At 36.3% G+C, this 22,383-nt stretch overlaps 1 protein-coding gene across 4 annotated transcripts in view; it reads left to right on the forward strand.

Annotated features, from left to right (window-relative positions):
- Window positions 1–22,383, forward strand: part of PPP2R5E (protein phosphatase 2 regulatory subunit B'epsilon) — a 203,118-nt gene that overhangs the window by 95,961 nt on the left and 84,774 nt on the right. For 3 of the 4 annotated variants that reach the window (XM_069092025.1, XM_069092023.1, XM_069092024.1), the window contains exon 3: window positions 6,306–6,502. In XM_069092025.1, coding sequence (XP_068948126.1) covers window positions 6,306–6,502 — 197 coding nt within the window. Of the gene's footprint in view, window positions 1–4,678; window positions 4,851–6,305; window positions 6,503–22,383 lie in introns of those variants that run through there. The other variant, XM_069092026.1, reaches the window with a different exon arrangement.

Raw genomic sequence — 22,383 nt, forward strand, 5'->3', positions numbered from 1 at the left:
AGTTGGAGATGAGCAGGAAGAATATTTTAGGTGTGGGAGACAGCTAGTGAAAATGCTTGTTACTTGTTCACAGTCCTGTAGCTAGGTAATGATGGCATTCAGGGCTTATATTCCTGTTTTCTTAATTTGTCTAGTGTTCTTTGTGCTTTGTCTACTGTCTCTTTACTACAGACCACTTCTGTTTCATAAAATTTATAAATTATAGGTATTATTAAATGTCTGCTATCTGCAGAACAGCATTAAGTGCTGCCTAAGGGAGAAAATTTAGGTAAGATACAGTTTTTCTCATAGAACTTAAAGTGTATTATACAAGTTACAATAACAACACTAATGACAGTAAAAACCTTGGTAAATTGGTAAATGCCCAATAGAAAATGCTAACTCAGGGACAGGAAAGTTTGGTAGGATGAAAGAATATTTCCAGTCATGGAAGTCTTCCCTGGAGAAGGCTGCTTAGGGGTATAAAAGATGGGTAGGCCTCAAATTTGGACTGAGGGAGGAAAGTGTATTAAGGTTAAAATTCCATTATCTGGTAAGTATACAACAAGCTTATTTAGACTAGGCTCAACAGTTTGATTATAACCACCCTATTCCAAGGTCTCATCTTTCAGTTTGATGATTTAGAGCCATTAGGATCACTGACTTTGAAAAATATCACCTAACAATCTGTTTAAGGAAGGGAAAGTCTTTAAAAAGATGTTAGTAGTTAGGAGGGCCTAAACATACATAGAGCAGGTGTGGAGTCAGGAAATCCTGAGTTCCAAGACAACCTTATTGAATAGCTGTGTGACCTTGGGCAACTCACTTATCCTCTGTTTCCTGATATGTAATTGACCGTATTTCCCAGGGTTGTTGTGAGGATCAAATGAGATAAATTTGTAAAGTGCTTTGCATAACATTAAAGTGCTATATAAGCATTCGTTATTATTATTATTATTATGGTGCATTTACTATTATAATGTCACAATATCACTATTTATTTGGATTTTATGGTGTTTATGATTTCATTTGAGAAATTTGATTCATTTATTGATGCTTCATTTTATCTTTGTAGGGATAAGCCTGTGCTTTGTGCTGTGTGTGTGTGTGTGTGTGTGTGTGCGCGCACGTGGGCACACATGCACGTTTTTTAGGGTGCTCCTGTCAGAGGAAACCTGGTATAGTGTATAGAAAACTATTCTTGGGGTCAAGAAGACCTGAGTTCAAGTCCTAAGCTCATAATAGTAACTATCTTTTACATAGCTCTCCAAGGTTTGAAAAGTATTTTTACACATGTAATCTCATTTGATCTTCACAGTATCCATGTGAGGTAGGTGCTGTATATACCCCATTTTACAGATAAAGAAACTCAGGTAGAGAATTACCTTACCCAGGATCATTTAACTAGTGTTTGAGGAGGGATTTGAACTGGGCTCTTCCCAACTCCTAATCTAAAACTCTGTATTGGTAGAGGAAGTTTCCTCACCTGGGAGTTTATTATATGTATGAAACCACAGGTCCAGTCTTTATCCCCTTACTTTCCCGTCCGCAAATAATGTTGACTGGCATTGAATGATGGGGTAGAGGTGTGTGTGTGTGGGGTGGGGCTATACAGTGGCATAAACTAACAGTTGAGTTATAAAGAGCTAAAAGTGCTTCACCTAATAGATTATTATAAATTTAATAATAAACATTAATTTAGTATGACTTAGTGGAGAGCTTACTGGCTCTGGCATCAGAGGATAGGGATTTAAATCTTTCCTCTTCCCATCTGTGTGACTTTGGGAGAGTTACTTAGCCTTTCTTAGCTTCAGTTTCCTCATAAGTAAAATGAGGGGCTTCAACTATATGGCTTCCGAGGGCCCGTCCAATTTTACATCTATGATCCTATGATCTCTAGATCAAATAAATTTGTTTTCCAATTATTTACCTTTAAATAAGTGGATTTCATTGTATAAAATGTCATAACTCCATCAGCTGGCTTGGTTAATTTTGTTTTATGGAGCTATATCTAGTTATAATTTGTTTCTCCTGTTTTGCTTTTGGGGGGGCATTTAATTAAATATTTATTTACCTAATTAATCCAGTTAATATAAGCAATTATGTATTCCATTACATTAATGTACCACAGTTTATTAAACCATTTTTCTATTTAATTTTTTTTTCTTTTTTGGAGGGGGGAGGGCTGGGGAATTGGGGTTAAGTAGGGTTAAGCCCCCCTATTGTTTAATGTTGAAGTGGCTTGTAATTTGTTCTCAATTACAGATATTGCTATAAAGTTCTTTTGAACAGATAACTTTTTAATGTAAAGACTATTTAGAGTATACTGTCAGCAATTAAATGATATTGTTAAATAGTATGATTTAATTTTTAACTTTGTTTCTTTTGATTGCTTTCTAAAAAGATCCTGCTGTTTAGCAGTTTGACTAGTTATGACTGAGTTTTTCATCAGTGTCACAGTGTTGTCTAGTACATTTATCATGGCCCTAATACTTATATTTGTTTAATTGAAAAAAGAGAAACTTGATGAAAAATAAATTGAAAATAATTGAGATTATATCATTTCATTTTCTTTGCATTTATTTTATAATTCTTTTGTATGTTTTAAGTTCATTATGCTGCTATAATCCACTATTATATGGTATGAGGTATGGATCTAAAATTAATTTCCCACCCAGTACTAACCAGTTTCCACAGTTACAATTTGTTAAATAATGATTTTTTTCACCAGTTTTCATATTCTCTAAGTTAATTAATTTTGTTTTAGTAATTTGATTGAATTTTTGCTGTTTCTCTTTTCTTCTGTCAGTTCATTTCTTTTTTTTTCTGTTGCCTTTTTTTAAAGCACTCCAGTATCCATTAATTTTGAGGATAACTACTCTTGTAATATATTTTAAAGTTTGGAAATACTAATTAACCTTCATTAATTTCCCTCCAACCTCACCCTATTATGCCACTTTATGTTCTTGCTTGTTTGTTTTTAAAAATTTATTTTTGTTTAGTCATTTGCAGTCATGTCTGACTCTGTGACCCCTTTTAAGGTTTTCTTGACAGAGATACTGCAGTGGTTTGCCATTTTCTTCTCTAATTCATTTTATAGAGGAAGAATGGATGCAAACAGGGTTAAAGTGACTTGCCTCAGGGTCACACAGCTAGTAAGTGTCTGAGGCTGTATTTGAACCCAGGTCTTCTTGGCTCCAGGCCCAGTACTCTCTCTACCTACCTGTGCCCCTCCCATTTCTTTTACTTCTGTGATTACCTATCTCTCCCTCCTATTGTCTCACCTCTTTCCTCTCTTCCCCTCTTGAATTGTAAAAAGAAAAGAAAAGAAAAACTCCATGCCTATAGGTAAACAAGAAAAATCCTGACACTGGCTGTGTCCAAAAATGTCTGTTATATTATGCATTTTAAGCTCATCCTGATCTCTCTGACAGGAGGTAGGTTGCCTGTTTCACCTTCACTCCTTTGTGCTCATGGTTTATCATTGTATTGATCATTGTTCTAAAGTCTTTCAAAGTTGTTTTCTGTTATGCTTTGTCATTATATAAATTTTCTCTTAGTTCTGCTCCCTTCATTCTGCATTAGTTTGTACAGGTCTTCACTTTTCCTCTGAAACTCTCCATTTCATCATTTCTCATGGTACAATAACAATCTATTCTACTCGTGTGTATTTTTTAAAAATCATGACCAATAGATAGATTTCTTCTTATTTTCCACTTTGGGGTTATTATGAAAAGAGAGGCCATCAATATTTTTGTACATATAGGTCCTTTTCTAGGTACCAGGTATTATCCTTATACTATAAAGTATTAGTTACCACTATGTTAAAGACAAATATGGAGACATAGTTCCAAATTGCATTCAGGATAGTTAGATAAACTTCATAGCTCTTCCAAAAGAGCAGACAGACACCTATTTTCCAGCAGTTCTTTCAACATTTGTCCTTTTCCTCTTTGGTCATCTTCACCAATCTGATGGGTGTGAGGTGGAATCTCATAGTTGGCATTAATTTGTACTTCTCTATTAATGATTTGGAACATTTTTGGTATGGCTGTTGTTAGCTTGGATTTCTTCCTGAAAAATGCTTGTTCCTACCTTTGACCATTTATCTGATGGGAAATGACAGTCTCATGAACTTGAATCAGTTCCTCATATGTTTTGGATATGAGATCTTTATCAGAGAAACTTGATGAAAACCTTTTTAATTACATGTAATCAGTATTTCCATTTACCTTCTATGAACCTCTCTTTTGCTTGTTTAATTATGACCTCTTCCCCTGCTCCAACAATTTACTTACAATGTTACCATATACTTTAAAGTCACGTATCTACTTATAATTAATCTTGGCATATGGTATGAGATGTTGATGTGTATCTAATTTCTCCCAAACTGCTTTCTAGTTTTCCCTGCAATTTTTTTTTCAAACAGTGAGTCCTTACTTCAGTACCTGGAGTCTTTAGGTTAATCAAACACTATCCTATTCTGTTGTTTTGTTTCTATATTTTTTGAACTTAAGTTTTGATTTCACTGATCAACTTCTCTGTTTTTTTTTAAACCACTACCAAATTGTCTTAATGATTACTGTTTTATAATTTAGTTTGAGATCTGCTACCGCTATACCCTCTTCCTTTCCATTTTTTATTATTATCCTTCATGACTTTTCATCCTCCATATTAATTTTGTTACAATTTTTTTTAGCTCTATAAAAGAATCCTTTGGCTGTTTGACATGTCAGTGAATAATTAATTTACGGAGTATCACCATTTTTATTGTATTGGCTTAATCTATCTGTGAGCAATCACTATATCCCCAGTTACTTGTCTCTATTTCTGCAAAGAATGTTTTATACATGGATTCATATGTTTCTCAGGTGAGTCTTAGTAGATATACTCTTAAATATTTTATACATTCTCTAATTATTTTGAATTTAATTTATCTTTCTAGTTCTTACTTTCTGAAAAATAAACATTTTATTATAATTTTATCCTTTTCTTTGATGAAACCCCTTGGTGTTTTGATTGGTATTGCATTAAATATGTTAGGTTATTTATGGAGTGTTGTCATTTTTACTTTGCTAATGTGAACCATCCGTGAACACTGAATGCCCCTTCCAGTATTATTTAGGGCTTCCTTGATTTCAATCATGATAGTTTTATAATTTGTCTTTATATTGGTCATATGTATTTCTAGGTAGGTTAATTCTTCGTGTTTTTCAAAGATATTTGTTCTTACAAATAGCATCCATATTTTTATAATTTTTTTCTTGATCTCTTATTTTTTTGTGGTATGATGATGTTGATGGTAGCAAAGATAGAAGTGGTCTATTAACATACTTCTCTCACTGATGACTAGATGGTCTCATTCTGTGATTACTATAAAATGGACATGACTAAAGACTGAGAAAATGGTTCAAAGTGGCTGAAAATAGAATATTAGAATCCTTCATGTGTAATTAAGGTCAAGTGGTTAAAGATTTAGTTCATTGTGTGGTCTTAATGACACTTTAATTTTCCACTTATAAAAGGGAGAATAATAATAATAACATTACCATCTGCATATTTTTGAGGGATGATTTGAAAATTAATGAGTTAAACTCTTTGCATGACAGTAGCAATTTTGTCAGCCTTTCTTGGGAAGCTGATTTTGTTTGATAGAGCACCAGATTACTTTCTTTGTGTGTAGAATTTGGTTAACCTGAAAATTCTGTGTAATGTTTAGAATTTCTGTGAAATATAAATGTTTTCGTTGGCTGACTTTTTTTTTTTCCTTTTGGAGTATGATATTATTTCAATTTGTTGTTTTTTTTTAAATCTGACTTTCATAAGCCAAAAAAAACACAATTGATTTAAATACCAATGATGGATTAACATGAATGGACCAACATTTTTGCTTTAAATTTTTTTTCTTAGTGAGACTAATTTTAAAACAACAGTGAAACTTTCTTGCCCCACTGTATATTAGGGAACTTGAGTTACTCAGTTTATTATAATCCGTGTTAGAATTTGGGCATCGGGAATGAAGATGTATATATTTGGTTGAACTTTATTAAAACTTTCTAATTACTCTTGGGAGTTTGTTAAATCTTTTACTTTTCAATAGCAAATGATATAAATTTGTTATTGGTGTAATATTGTTGCTGATGTTATAAAGCATATAGTAGATAAGATGTCCCATAAATGTCTAATTGAGTTTTTTTAAACGTTACAGAACCACTGTTTCATGTGAACTCTATTTTGAGCTTTCTTTAGAAATAACTAACTTTAACAGAGAATTCCTGTTACCTAGAAATTGATGACAGACTTACATTTCCTTTTTTGTTTCTTAGACGTTCCATCCTCAGAGCAGCCTGAACTGTTCCTAAAGAAACTTCAGCAGTGCTGTGTAATTTTTGACTTCATGGACACGCTATCAGATCTTAAAATGAAAGAATACAAGCGCTCCACTCTTAATGAACTGGTGGACTACATTACAATAAGCAGAGGCTGTTTGACAGAGCAGACTTACCCTGAAGTAGTTAGAATGGTGAGTTTTTTTTTCCACATCTCGGACACTTTTCAGCTCCTTCCATAGTTACCCACAGGTGTTTATTGTCTAAGCAATGCAGGTTGCTTCCAAAAATTAGATACAACCTTCTCTGTCTATAACTAAGCAAAACTAGTCACTGTGATATCTGACGTGCTTTGTATGAAGATGAAGTCCACAGCTTCTTATGTCATAAAAGCAATGACAGGTAAATAACTTTACATTTGAAACCAAGACTTCTGGTACCATGCTTGGGGGGAGTGGGGGGGAGAGGGTGTGTGTGTGTGTGTGTGTGTGTGTGTGTGTGTGTGTGTGTAGGAGGAGGATCATTGGAAGTTTCAAGTCTTTATTTGAAAAATATTCCAAGTCTCAGATATCTATATTTTATTTATTATTTTTTTTTCTCTTCATTGTGGAGAAAGAAAACATCTTTAAGCTTTTAAATTATAAATTTAAAAAATTCTAATTCAGGGAATCTCACTAAAATCCTGCCTTTGTGATCAGTTAGTTTTATAGTCACTGAACTATCATGAGTTTTTTTTTTTTAAGTTTTATTTAGTCTTTCTTTTCAGTTGTCACAGTTACTTCCCACTGGCCTCCTTGGGCCCCCTTAACAAATAAGTAGAGTAAAGCAAAAGTAATCAACATATTGGCCACTTCATGACATAAGCAACCATTTAACTACTGTCAATGTTTATTTCTTTGGAAGGTTTCTGTAGAGTTAGTGCTTTCCTTGGTACTCAAGAAGGCCCTGTAACTATCACACTCATGTTATTCTAATTTAACTAATTTGAAATGATACTGTAGTGGTTTGAGGAATTTAATATACCTTTTATAAAAGTACCTGATTTATACAGGAGGATCTGACTCACTGTGCTTTGTGGGTGTTTACCAAAGATTTACTTTTGAATATATACTTAGATTTTACAAATATCTGGGTTTATAAATTTATATTAAAAGAATTTAGGAAGAGAAAAACAGTTTATGAAGATGTGGTTTTAAAAGTGTTTTTAGTTTGAGATGATTCTGTCACTCAAAGTTGAAGAGGCAATGGGTGATTTATGAAGGTTATCTCAGGTAAATGCCAATAAAGTTTAAGTTCCATTCTAATACATTTTGTTTTTGTTGCTAGTTCATAGAAAAGTTATTAAAAACATGTCTGTGGGATCAGTGATCTAAATTCCTTATCACCATAGCCTTTACCTGTTGAATATACTCTTTAGTCTGGCATTCAAGGACCTCTTTGATCATCATCTTATGTAATTTTCTAGTTTTATCTCTCCTCAGCAAAAAACTTAGGCTTCAACTAATTGGGTCTCCCCATTGACCTTGAATATATCCTTTGCTCATTGCTCTCTTTATGACTGCTCAGATTGTGCTTGCCCTTTTCTGAAATACCCTCCTGCTTCTTCCCTGTGTAAATCATGCCTGTCCTTCAAGGCCTAACTAATTTCAAATACAGCCTTCTCTAAGCACTTTAGCCCAGGGTAATCTCTTCCTCTTTTGAACGGTAGCACTTTCTGTTTGTACTATTTACTTGAAACTTACTCATATATGACTTTTTATTCTTTAACTTTTAGTTAAGGGATTAAAAAAAAAAAACCACCTTTCCGATCATTAATTCCCATAGGACTAGTACCATGCCTTTCCTCCCTCATTCTTACTTGTATTTAACATGGTTTCTAGCATAATGATAAGTACATAGCAGTTGATAGATATTTTTTGAAAGAATGGGTGAATTCCCTCTTTAGTTTCTGATTTGTGCAGCTTTCAAATTATTTATCTCCAGAGTTTTCCAATCCAGCTATCATTTATCAGACAGCTGCTGTGCACAAGGTACTAGAAAGACACAGGCAAAATGAGGGGATGCAGAATTTCAGCTGATGAGTATTTGGCAGTCCGTTCCACAGGAGTAGGGGAGCACTGACGATTCGGGCATTCAGAAAAAGCTTCCTGCTATGGGAGATGATTTGTTGTTCACTCATTTCAGTTGTGCCCAACTCTGTAACCCCATTTGGGTTTTTCTTGGCAAAGATAACCAGAGTGGTTTGCTATCTCCTTCTCCAGCTCATTTTACAAATCAGAATTGAGGCAGATAGGGGTAAGTGACTTGCCCAGGAACACAGAGTAAGTAAGTATCTGAGGCCAAATTTGAACTCAGGTTCCCCTGACTCCAGGACTAGTGCTCTATCCAATGCACCATCTAATTGCCCCATAGAAAATGATACATGAGCTTTGAAGGAAACTAGAAATTGTAAGAAGTAGAGGTAAGGTATGGGGGATACAGTGTAAAGTCATGGAAGCAGGCGATGGAGTGCCAGATTTTGGTCACAGCAAGAAATGAACTATTGAATTTTGGGAACAGAAAATGAATAGATAGCATGCCTGGAAAAGTAGGCTGTATCTAAATTGAAAAGTTCCAAGCTAAAGAGTTTATATTTTATTCTAGAGGCAGTAGAAACACTGAAGATTCTTGAGAAAGTAAGAAACATGGCAGAAGCATCTGATGATTGGAAGGAAAAAAGTTGATACTCCAGGCAGAGAGGAGTTACCATCTAAGTGTAAAAATTTATGAAGTGTGGGAATAGAGTAAGCTTGGAATTGTTCTTCAGATCCTCAGATACTGAAACTAATTATTTGAGGGTTCACCTAAGTAAATGTAGTATGGTTGGAAGGGGTCTGGAGTCAAAAGAACTGAATGCAATTCTTGATTTTTTCTGTTCCAATTCCCTCCCCTCTCTGGCTTTCAGTTTCTTCATCTGCAAAAATGGGAAGATATTATCTTTAAGATTCCTCAAGTTCAAATTGTTTGCTGAAACCTGTGATTGCATCCAAAAACTTTGTCTATCATTTTAGCATCAAAAAATTATTATTCTTTTGCCCTTGATATAAACAGGACTCCTGCAAAAAAGAGAACAATTTCTTTTCAGAAAGGGAAGACAAGTAAGTTTTGACCAGTGACATATGTATGTCTGCAGGTTGTTTTTTTTCTTAAGCAATCGGGGTTAAGTAACTTGCTCAAGGTTACACGGCCAGTTATTTCTGGGTGGGTGCTGAGTGTCTGAGCCCGGATTCGATCCAGGTCATCCCGACACTGGAGCCAGTGCTCTTACTCGCTGAGCCACCTGGCCGCCCCAGGTTTTTTTTTTTTTAACAGCTCACATTTGTGGAGTGCTTTAAGGTTTACAGAATGCTTTTACCACAACAACCCTGGGAAGTAGAAAGCGTATATATTTTTATCTCACTTTTCAGATGAGGAAATGGAGACTGAGACAAGTTAATAAGTTTCCTGAGGTTACAGAGTAAGTCTCAAAGATGGGATTTAAATCCAGGCTCCTGTCTCTCTGTCTACTGCTCTGTCTACCCTACCATGTTGCCTCCCTTTTTAGTATGACTCATCTTTCTCAGGAGGTACCTAGAGACCTGGTGCTGCTACTGGGAGGTATACCATTCATTTATTAATTGTAGTAGTCTCAAATATATGATGCGGTGTTTTTTTATTAGATAAATCGAACTGTTGCATGGTGTCATAAAAAGAGCACTGGCCTTGGAATCATGAGACCTGGGTTCTAATTCTGGTCTTGTCACTTGTAAGCTGTCCATACCTGGGTAGGCAAGTCACTTTAACTCCTCAGAATAGCAGTGCTTCATCTGTAGAACTGGGATATGAAGCTCTGCCTATACACTTAAAAGGAATGTTATAAAAAAAAGTGTAAGCCTGAAAATGTTCTATAAATGTAAACTCCATTGCTTTTGTTGTGTGCTTAAGAGAACTAAGACACTTGGAAAGAGCAAAAAGAAAAAGTGCTGCCACTAAAGGATGGAGCTGGTGTTGACTGCTGTATATCATCTGAGCTCTTCTTGTGCTCTGTTCTTTCTTTTGTTTTCTGCCTTTCCTCAGATGGTAAGCATTGTCTATTTAGGATTAACCCCCCCCAGTTTGGGAAAATGGAGCTCCATACTGACTTGAAGACACGTTTCCTTAGGCAGCAAAGTAGTTTACATAATGTTGCCTTAGTACTGACATCCTTCTGTGAAGAAAGCGTCTCATTTTTAGAAAGGAAAATTGAGGCAGAGAGAAGTACCTTATCTTGTTTGTACATTGCATCAGTCATTGGCAAAGCCTAGAACTGTTGTTTGCTCAATGATTGTAAGCAAGATTCTTATCTTTTCTTATGACCAGCAACTTATCAGCATTAATGGGTAAAATGGTATATAGCTTTCAGAAATACCAATGAAGTGTTGTCTGGTCTATGTTAAACATGTTTTCCATGTCATGAACTCAAGGGTATCTGGGTGGTGCAATGGATAGAGCACTGGATAGAGAATCAGGAAGATCCGCCTTCATGAGTTCAAATCTAGCCGCAGACACTTACTGGCTCTGTGACTTTGGGCAAGTCTTTATCCCAGTTTGCCTCAGTTTTCTCATTTGTAGAATGAACTAGAGAACGAAAAGGCAAATCACTCCTGTATCTTTGCCAAGAAAACCCCAAAATGGGGTCATGAAGAATTGGACATGCCTGAAATGACTGAACAACAACAAATGTCATGGATTAAAATGCAGAGACATATTACGAACGTTTTAGTACTAAAAGAGAGCAGCCTGTGGGTTGTGCTTTGAGAGCCATTGAATCAATCGTAGGATCTTTTCCCTTCAACAAAAATAACAATAGTCAATATTTTCATACCACTTTAGAGTTTGCAGAGTGCTTTTTTCATACAACTTGATTGTTGTCCAACTTCAAATGGGCCCTTGCTGCATCAGGACAGTCCTGATTCTTCTCTTATTGATTGCCGGTTTCATTCCCACAGAAGCTGAATCTTCCAAGTCTTTTCTCTCCTTATGCCTCTGATACCTTTCCTTCTACTTTTTCTGTAGAGGATCTGCTGCTAACTTTTCTGAGAAAATTGAGAACACTTACAATGATGCTCCTTCCTTTCCACTTCTCTTCATTCTCAAAATTTCCTCATGTCGCTTTTTCCTCTTTCATTCTCTGATAAAAAGGTGTTCCTTTTCCTTACCAAAGCAAGCTCCTCTCCATGGACCCTTTAACCCGTTGTCCTCCTGTTCTCTCCAGTAGATTGCCCCTTTGATCTTTCCCAAGCTGTAATCTTCAAGCTCACCTGCTCTGCTTCTTCCTCTCCTACACTCTTCAAACTTGCCCAGGTTTTCCCCATCCTTTAGAAGAACCTCCACTAGACCCTATGATCAGCTGTTGTCATGTAGGCTCCCTCTGTTACAGTACAACCCCTTGGCAATCTGGTGTCCAACCTTATTCTCAACTGATCTCTCGTGGTATTTGCCAAATCTGATGTGGTTGGTTGATTGGTTTTATAGTTCTCCTCCTACTTGACTTGCATTTGATACTATTGACCAGCTTTATGGGTACTCTTTATGGATGCTCTGTCTTCTTTGGGTTCTTGTGATACTACTGCTTCCTGGTTTTCTTTCTTCCTATCTAACCTTACCTTTCCAGCTTCATCAGCTATATTATGCCCCCTAATTATGGGTGTTTCCAAGACTCTAGCCATCTCTACTTATTCTCTTGGGAACCTTGTCAAATATTACTAGTTTTGTTGCTGTCTATATTCATATAACTGCCCCGATCTCTTCACTGATCTTTAGTCCTTCAACCCCACCTACTTGTTGGACATCTTAGACATTATGAATTTATGTTAACCAACCTTAAGTGCCCTTTCACAGCAGAAAGCAGTCCTTCAATCCCTCTCTTATTCTCTATTTCACTCCCTCCAGAAAATATCTCAAACCTTATCTTCTTTTCTGACTCCCTTCTCCCAGTAGATAGAAATGACTAGAATATAAGCCCAGGAAACACTTTTCTTTTGGAGTAATTTGTTAGGTGGTGATTGGATAAGAATCAGGGTAAGGGGACTTTGACCCACCAAAGTAGTAAGATTTTTTCTTGATGCTTTGAAGGAATTGGAATGATGATACAAATGAGGAAGAAAAAAAACATGTCTTTGATTACTTTTGGCCACCCCTGTGACTAACTGGAGGGAAGATGCCTTGAGGGAAGGGGTTTTAGAGGGATTGAATGGTCCTAGAAAAATGGTTCTCCAAGATTAATTGATTGTTGTTTTGGATTGATGAAGCAGAATGTTTACTATTGCCTTATCTTCAGTTGTGTAAATACATTTCATTATATTGTCAAAATTTTCTTGCTCAGTATTACTACAAATGTTATTTCAGAAGTATTATTTGTTAGAGTTGTCTGAGGACATGAAGGAAATCTTTCACTTTTGTATGTTTCTTTATTAGGTAGAACCATGCTTGTATTTAGAATTAATCTAAATTAATAAAAAATAATTTCTGGCAGATGGGCCTGCAATGCAGAATGCAGCCTATTAATTTGCTTTTCCTATACAAGGGACAGAAAAAGAAGGTGGTATTTTAAGCCATTAATTTTATTACATATAGGTTGTTTTCTTCTTTTTCAGTACCTATTATATTTAACATAATAGTACTATGTTAAATGTTATATGTAACACTGACCTGCTTTCTGTGTCATCTTTTGAAATTTCCTCTGTTCTTTGTATTCTTAAAGTTTTACTGTCAATTTATTATCATTTTTCCCATTTTTTATTACTTTTCCCTTCACTACTCCTTCTAAAAGCACTCTCCACTCTGTATCCCTAGCCCCCTCCAAACAAAACCCCTACTTTTTTTTCTCCCTTTTTTATTTTTTAGTTTACATCAATCATTTCTACAAGATTTTGAGTTACAAATTTTCTCCTCATTTTTCCCTACCCACCACCCCAAAACAGTGATCCCACTGAATATCCCCTCCCCTAATCTGCCCTCTCCCATGTCTTCCCCATCCCCCCTTAGACTTTCCAGTAGGGCACGGTGGATCTCTATGCCCCGGTGCCTGTATATCTCATTTCCCAGTTACACATAAAATAATAATAATAATGATTTGTGTATATATTTTTATTTTTTTTTTTATTTTTGGTCTTTATTAATTTGTTCCTTTACTTTGAGTTTACAAGATTCATTTCCCCAGTTCTTTGCGTTTCAAAATTTCTCCCCCTCCCTCCCCTCCCCCTGCCCCATGGTGGCATACATTCAGGTATAGGATCTGCAAATAGTTTCACATTAGACTTTAGTCAGGTTATAAAGAAAGATTGTATTGGATGGAATGGACAATTGGGAAAGAGGAAACAAAACCAAACAAGAAAAAGAAAGAGAGCAGGAAATTTGCTTCAATCTGCATTCAAACTCTCTTCATTCTAGTTCTTTCTTTGGATGTTGACATCTCTCTCCATGCTGAGTCTTTTGGAGTTTTTGCTTATAGCCCTGCATTGCTGAGAAGAGTCTGGTCTATCAAAGTTGGTCGTCACACATACGTTGTGTCTGTAATTATGTGCAAATTTCTCCCGGTTCTCCTCCTCTTCTCGCTCTGCATCAGTTCGTATGAACCTCTCCAGGTGAATATGAAGTCCATCTGCTCTTTGTTTCTTATGGCACAATAGTATTCCATTACGTTCATTTATTTTTATATGAATATATATTTTTATGTATATATTACATATATGTTATTTATATGAATATATATTACTTGTTTAGTCGTTCTCCAATTGATGGGTATCCCCATAATTTCCAATTTTTGCCACCACAAAAAGAGCTGCTATAAACATTTTTGTACATATGGGTCTTCTTCCTCCCACTTCTGTGATCTCTTTGGGATACAACCCTAGAAGTCGTGTTGCTGGGTCAAAGGATATGAAATTACTTATAGCCCTTTGGGCATAGTTCCAGATTGTTTTCCAGAATGGTTGGATCAGTTCACAACTCCACCAGCAATGTATTAGTGTTCCAATTTTTCCACATCCTCTCCAGCATTTGTCATTTTCCTGTTTTGTCATCTTAGCTAATCTGACTGGTGAGATGTGGTACCTCAGAGTTGTTTTGATTTGCATTTCTCTAATCAATTGTGATTTACAGCATTTTTTCATATGCTTATAGATATCTTTAATTTCTTCCTCTGAGAACTGCCTGTTCATATCCTTTGACCATTTATCAATTGGGAAATGACTTGTATTATTATAGATTTGACTCAATTCTCTGTACATTTTAGAAATGAGGCCTTCATCATAGACATTGGTTGTCAAAATTCTTTCCCAATTTCCCACTTCCCTCTTAATCTTGGTTACATTGGCTTTGTACAGAAACTTTTCAATTTCATACAATCAAAGTTATCCATTTTGCATTTTATAATGCTCTCTAATTCTTGTTTGGTCATGAAGTCTTCCTCTCTCCATAAATCTGACAGGTAGACTATTCCTTGCTTTCCCAGATTGCTTAGAGTATCATCCTTTATACCTAGATCATGCACCCCTTTAGACCTAATTTTGCTGTACGGTGTTAGATAATGGTCTGTGCCCAGTTTCTGCCATGCTATATTCAAGTTTTCCCAGCAGTTTTTGTCAAGTAGTGATTTCTTATCCCCAAAACTGTGGTCTTTGAGTTTATCAAAGAGTAGATTATTATAGTCATTGGCTGCTTAGTCTCGTGTAACCAGTCTATTCCATTGATCCACTGCTCTATTCCTCAGCTAGTACCAAGTAGTTTTGATGACTGCTGCTTTATAACACAGATTAAAATCTGGTATAGCTAGGCTACCTTCCCTAGCATTTCTTTTCATTAATTCCCTTGATATTCTGGACCTTTTATTCTTCCAAATGAATTTTGTTACTATTTTTTCTAGTTCCATAAACTAATATTTTGGTAAATTGATTGGTATGGCACTAAATATGTAATTTAATTTATGTAAAATTGTCATTGTTATTATATTAGCTCGACCCAGCCACAAGCAATTGATGTCTTTGCAATTGGTTAGATATGACTTTATTTGTGTAAAAAGTGTTTTGTAGTTGTGTTCATATAGGCCTTGGGTTTGTTTTGGCAGGTAGATGCCCAAATATTTTATAATGTCTACAGTAACTTTAAATGGGATTTCTCTTTCTATCTCTTGCTGTTGGATTTCATTAGAAATATACAGGAATGCTGAGGATTTATGTGGGTTTACTTTATATTCTGCAACTTTGCCAAATTTATTTATTGTTTCAAGTAGTTTTTTACTTGGTTCTTTAGGATTCTCTAAGTATATAATCATATCATCCACACAGAGTGATAACTTGGTCTCTTCTTTGCCTAAATTGATTCCTTCAATTTCTTGTTCTCTAATTGCTACTGTACTAAATTCTAGTACCAGATTGAATAAGAGGGGTGATAGCAGACATCCTTGTTTCACCCCTGATCTTATTGGAAATGCTTCTAGTTTCTCCCCATTACATATAATACTTGCTGAGGGCTTAAAATAGATGCTACCTATTATTTTAAGGAAGGCCCCATTTATTCCTATTCTTTCTAGTGTTTTTAATAGGAATGGATGTTGTATTTTGTCAAAAGCCTTTTCTGCATCTATTGAGATAATCATGTGGTTTCTGCCAGTTTTATTGTTGAAATGATCAGTTATACTGATCGTTTTCCCAATATTAAACCATCCTTGCATTCCTGGAATAAATCCTACCTGATCAAAGTGTATTATTCTTGAGATAAGTTGCTGTAGTCTTTTTGCTAGTATTTTATTTAAAATTTTTGCATCTAAATTCATGAGGGAAATTGGTCTATAATTTTCTTTTTCTGTTTTATCTATTCCTGGTTTAGGTATCAGTACCATGTTTTTGTCATAAAAAGAATTTGGTAGGACTCCTTCATTAAATAGTTTGTAGTGTATTGGAATCAACTGTTCTTTAAATATTTGATAGAATTCACTAGTAAATCTGTCTGGCCCTGGAGATTTTTTTTCCTAGGGAGTTCACTGATGGCTTGTTCAATTTTTTTTTTTTCTGAGATGGGGTTATTTAAGTAATTTACTTCCTCTCCAGTTAATCTGTGCAGCTTATATTTTTGTAAATATTCATCTATTTCACTAAGATTGTCAAATTTACGTGCATATAATTTGGCAAAATAATTCCTAATTATTGTTTTAATTTCCTTTTCATTGGAGGTAGTCACCCTTTTCATTTTTGATACTCATAATTTGGTTTTTTCTTTCTTTTTTATCATATTGGTTAATGATCTATTAATTTTATTGTTTTTTTCATAAAACCAGCTTTTAGTTTTATTTATTAATTCAATAACTTTCTTAATTTCAATTTTATTAATCTTTCCTTTGGTTTTCATTATTTCTAATTTAGTATTTAATTGGGGATTTTGAATTTGTTCTTTTTGTAGCTTTTTTAATTGCATGCCCAATTCAATGACTTCCTTTTTCTCTAATTTATTCACGTATGCACTCAGGGTTATAAAATTTCCCCTAAGAACTGCCTTTGCTGCATCCCACAAATTTTGGTATGTTGTCTCATTATTTTCATTTTCTTGAATGAAGTTACTGATTGTTTCTATAATTTCTTGTTAGACCCACTCATTCTTTAGGATTAAATTGTTTAGTTTCCAATTAGTTTTTAGTCTATCTTTCCATGGCCCTTTATTGCATGTGATTTTTATTGCATCGTGATCTGAGAATGATGCATTTAATATTTCTGCCTTTCTGCACTGAATTGTGAGGTTTTTATGTCTTAGTACGTGGTAGATTTTTGTGTATGTGCCATATACCTCTGAGAAGAAGGTATATTCCTTTTTATCCCCATTCAGTTTTCTCCAGAGATCTATTATATCTATCCTCTCTAAAATTCTATTCACCTCCTTAACTACTTTCTTGTTTATTTTGAGGTTGGATTTATCAAGTTCAGAGAGGGGAAGATTAAGGTCTCCCACTACTATAGTTTTGCGATCTATTTCTTCCTCTAATTCCCTTACCTTCTCCTAGGAATTTGGATGCTATACCACTTGGTACATATATGTTAAGTCATGATATTGCTTCATTCTCGCTGGTGCCTTTTAGCAGGATATAGTTTCCTTCCTTATCTCTTTTAATTAGATCAATTTTTGCTTTTGCTTTATCTGAGATAAGGATTGTTACCCTTGCATTTTTTTACTTTAGCTAAGGCACGAGATATTTTCTCCAGCCTTTTACAATTACCCTGTGTGTATCTCTCTGTTTCATGTGTGTTTCTTGTAAACAGCATGTTGTAGGATTATGATTTTTAATCCATTCTGCTATCTGCCTCCGTTTTATGGGAGAGTTCATTCCATTCACATTCATAGTTATGATTATTATCTGTTTCTTTCCCTCCATCCTATTCCCTCCCCTGTTTATGCTTTGATTTTTCTACCCTTCTCCTTTCCCCTCCTTAAGAGTTTTCCTTTTAAACACCACCTCCCTCAGTATTCCCTTATCAGCCTCCCACTCTTTTCCTCCCCTTCCACCTTACTTCTTCTTCTTCTTTCTTTTTTTAAAGCAATCGGGGTTAAATAACTTGCTCAAGGTTACACGGCCAGTTATTTCTGGGTGTGGTGCTGAGTATCTGAGCCAAGATTTTGATCCAGGTCATCCCGACACTGGAGGCAGTGCTCTTACTCGCTGAGCCACCTGGCCACCCCTAAACAATTGGGGTTACGTAACTTGCTCAAGGTTACACGGCCAGATGTTTCTGGGGGGCGGGGTGCTAAGTGTCTGAGCCCGGGATTCGATCTCCAGGTCATCCCAACACTGGAGCCGGTGCTCTTACTCGCTGTGCTACCTCCCCCCCCCCCCCCCATACTTCTTTTTTCCCTTCTAACCATCCCTCCTTTTGTAGCCCTTCCCCCCTCCTACTGTCTGTTGATAGATTTATATACTTAATATAATGTTATTTTTCCTTTGAACCAAGATTGATAGGAACTGATCTTATGCAAAGCTCCTTTCCCTCCCCTCTTTCCATCTTTTATGATAACGTTTTGTGTTTCTTCTTGATAGAGTCCTATGCTTAACTGGTTTATGTTATTCCCTCCTTGCACCAAAACCAATGAGGGAAAAGCTCATATAATGCTCATTTCCCTCCCTTCTTTCCCTCTCCTATACTGTTTTTATGCCTCTTTGTGTGGCATAATTTACCCTTTTCTGCTTCATTCTTTCCTCTTCTTCTATTGCAGTCCCTTTGTAGCCCTGAATAAGGTTTTTTTTAATCATTTTGTGTAATTTATATGCATATCCTCTACTTGTCTACAAACAGTTTGCTCTTATTAACAGGATGTGTGTGTGTGTGTGTGTTTTCCTTGTTTACCTTTCTCTGTCTCTCTTGCGTCTCATAATTGGAGGTTGAATTTTTCATTGACCTATGGCTGTTTCATCAGGAAGGTCTGGAAATCTGTTATATCATTGAATGACCATCTCATTGCCTGGAAGAATATGTTCACTTTCGCTGTGTAGGTGATCCTTGGTTGTAATTCGAGCTCTTATGCCTAGCGAAAAATTGTATTCCACTTCCAACGATCTTTCAGTGTAGAGGCTGCCAAATCCTGCTCAGTCCTCACTGTGGTTCCGCGATATTTGAGTTGTTTCTTTTTGGTTGCTTGTAGTATTTTTTCCTTTCCCTGGTAGTTCTGGAGTTTGGCCATAACATTTCTCGGACTTTTGTATTTGGGATCTCTATTAGGAGGTGAGTGGTGGTTTCTCTTGATTTCTGTTTTACCCTCTGGTCTAGTATCTCAGGGCAGTTTTCCTTGATGAGCTCTTAGAAGATGTTGTCCAGGCTCATTTTTTATCATGGTTTTCTGGTAGGCCTGTTATTCTCAGATGATCTCTCCTGGATCTTTTTTCCAGGTCAGTTATTTTTCCATTGAGATATTTTACCCTTTATTCTAATTTTTCTTTTTTTTTTAATGCTTTATTAACTTCTGATTTACATCATTCATTTCCGCCAGATTTTGAGTTACAAATTTTCTCCCCGTTTTTCCCCCACCCATCCCCCAAAACAGCAGTCCCACAGGATATCCCCACCTCCAATCTGCTCTCTCCCATATTTTCTCCCATACCTGTTTCGACTTTTCCATTGGATCTCTATGCCTCAGTGCCTGTATATCTTATTTCTTAATTACATGTAAGATGGTATTAATAATAGTATATATTATATATATAAATATATACACACACACAAACATATATATGTATTTGATTTTAAAACTTTCAATTCCAGATTCATTCCCTTCCCCCCTCCCCCCCGCCCTGCCACCCACCCCCACTGGGAAGACAAGCAGTTCAGTATAGGTTGTACATGTGCGGCTAATGCAAAACAATAACATAGTAGATATATTGTAAAAGACTGACTATATTTCCATCCCTCCTATCCCACCTCCCATTTGTTCTATTCTCTACTTTGATCCTGTCCCTTTTCAAAAGTGGGTGCTTCCAACTTCCCTCCCCCCCAGCCTGCCCTCCCTTCAATCATCCCCCATCTCATCCCCTTCCCCCCCTATTCTCCTGGAGGGTGAGATCCCCTATTTAGTGTGTATTTTCGCTCCCTCCTCAAGCCAAATTCGATGGGAATAAGGTTGACCCATTCCCTTTTGCCTTCCTATTCTTCCCCTCCATTGTAACCATTTTCCCTTGCCTCTTCTGTATGAGATAGTTTGCCCCAATCTGTCTCTCCCCATCTCCTCTCATTATATTCCTCTCTCACCTCTTAATTTCACCTTTTAAGTATCATCCCTTCCTATTCAATTGGATGCCTATAGACATATATACATACACTCACATATGTATTCATAAGCCCATATACCCTCCTATATAGACTTATATATGTTTGTATACATAAATATATATATATATATAAATATATATAAATGTATGTATATGTGTGTGTATATACACACACACACACATTTCTATTTCCTTCTCTTATCCTCATACTAAGAAAAGTATCATAAATTACAATTTTCATTTTTCCATGTAGGAATATAAGCAGTTCAACTTCGATAAATCATAATCCTTATGATTTCTTTTCCCTGTTTACCTTCTCATGCTTCTCTTCCTTCTAGTGTTTGAATATCAAATTTTCTATTCAACTCTGGTTTTTTCTTCAGAATGCTTAAAAGTTCTCTGTTCCACTGAATGACCATATTTTCCCCTGAAATGTGATACACAGTTTGGCTGGTCAGGGGATTCTTGGTTTTAATCCCAGCACTTTTGACCTCTGGAATATCATATTCCAAGCTCTTCGATTTCTCCATGTAGAAGCTGCCAGATCCTGTGCTATCCTAATTGTGTTTATACAATACTCATCTTGTTTCTTCTTGGTTGCTTGTAATATTTTCTCCTTGATCTGGGAACTCTGGAACCTGACTATAATATTCCTAGGAGTTTTCTTTTTGGGATCTTTTTCAGGAGGTGATCGGTGGATTCTTTCAGCCTCTACTTTGCCCTCTGGATCTAAAATATCAGGTCAATTTTCCTTAAGAATTTCTTGAAGGATGATTTCTAGTTTTTTTTTTTTTTTGATCATGGCTTTCAGGTAGCTCAATAATTTTTGAATTTTCCCTCCTGGGTCTATTTTCTAGGTCAGTGGTTTTCCCAAAGAGATATTTCACATTGCCTTCTATTTTTTCGTTTGTTTGGATCTGTTTAATAGTATCTTGATTTCTTATAAAGTCACTAGCTTCTATTTGTTCCATTCTAATTCTGAAGGAATTATTCTCTTCAGTGAGCTTTTGAGATTCTTTTCCCACCTGGCAAATTCAGCTTTTTAAGGCGTTCTTCTCCTCATTGGGTTTTTGAGCTTTTTTTTTTGCCATCTGTGTTTGTTTTTTTAAGGTGTTATTTTCTTCAGTCAGGTTGTTGACTCTCATTTCTTAATTTTCTTGCAGCATTCTTATTTCTCTTCCCAAGTTTTCCTCCACTTCTCTTATTTGATTTTCAAAATTCTTTTTAAGCTCCTCAATGGCCTGTAAGCAGTTCATATTTTTCTTGGAAGCTTTTGGTGCAGGAGTTCTGACTTTGTTGTCTTCCTCCTCTTTCATGCTTTTTTCCTTTTAGTCCCCAAAATAGTAGTATAAAGTTGGCTTGCTCTGTTTTCTTTGCTTCCTTTGCTTGCTCATGTTGCCCCTCAGTTGCTTGACTTTTGAGCCTTTTGCCACAGTAGAACTCTGCTATCAGAAACGGGAGCTTCATCCAAAATCACTGGGGTTTTTGCTGCTGCTGGAGCTATTAGTTGGGTACCCTCTCTGAAGTCTCCACATGCTCTGGCAGACTGCTCATGCGCCCTAGGACCTCTTCCCCAGACAGCAGTCCAAATCCAAGCAGGTTAAGGCAAGAGCGATTACCCCTCAGACTGGTTCCTTGGTCCCCCTACAATCTGCAGGCCAGGAATTGAAGCAGTCATGTGTCCGCTGTGCCTCAGCTGCTTCTCGCCCCAGGGGCAAAGGCTGGATTTCAGTCCCTAATCCCCAGGTTCCAAAGTTCACTCTCCACTGACCTGTTTCTTGGTTCTTAGCATCTTTGGGTTGATGATTCTGGAAACTGTCCCGGCTGCTGGTGATCTGAAGTCCCTCCAGCCTGCTTTTGGTCAGGCCATGGCATGCGAGGTGCTTCAGCCCCCAGAGTGCTCCACTGGCCGATTCCTGCCGGCCTGCCGGGCTGTCCTCAATGGGAGGTCAGCTTCTCTGTGTCATTTTGTGGGTTCTGTAGCTCCAAAATTTGTCTAGTCATTTTTTACATGAAGTGGAGGAGGTGGGAGCTGGACCTGCGCAGAAGTCCTGTTTCTACTCCGCCATCTTCGCCACTTTTTCAAACCCTTGTTTTGTAACAGTTAAATATAGCCAAGTAAAATAAATTCATAGTTCAGTGTGAAAACCTATGTCACATTCTGCGTCATCTCTCTACCAAGAGTTGGTATATATTCAGCATCATCAGTCTTCTAGAGTCAGCCAGTCAGCAAGCATTTATTAAGCACCTACTATGTGCTAGGCACAGTCCTAA

The sequence above is a fragment of the Petaurus breviceps genome, unplaced genomic scaffold, assembly GCF_028583685.1.
Source record: "Petaurus breviceps papuanus isolate PSGF00001 unplaced genomic scaffold, PetGlider_PUasm1.0 189, whole genome shotgun sequence".
In the NCBI taxonomy this organism is placed as follows: domain Eukaryota; kingdom Metazoa; phylum Chordata; class Mammalia; order Diprotodontia; family Petauridae; genus Petaurus; species Petaurus breviceps.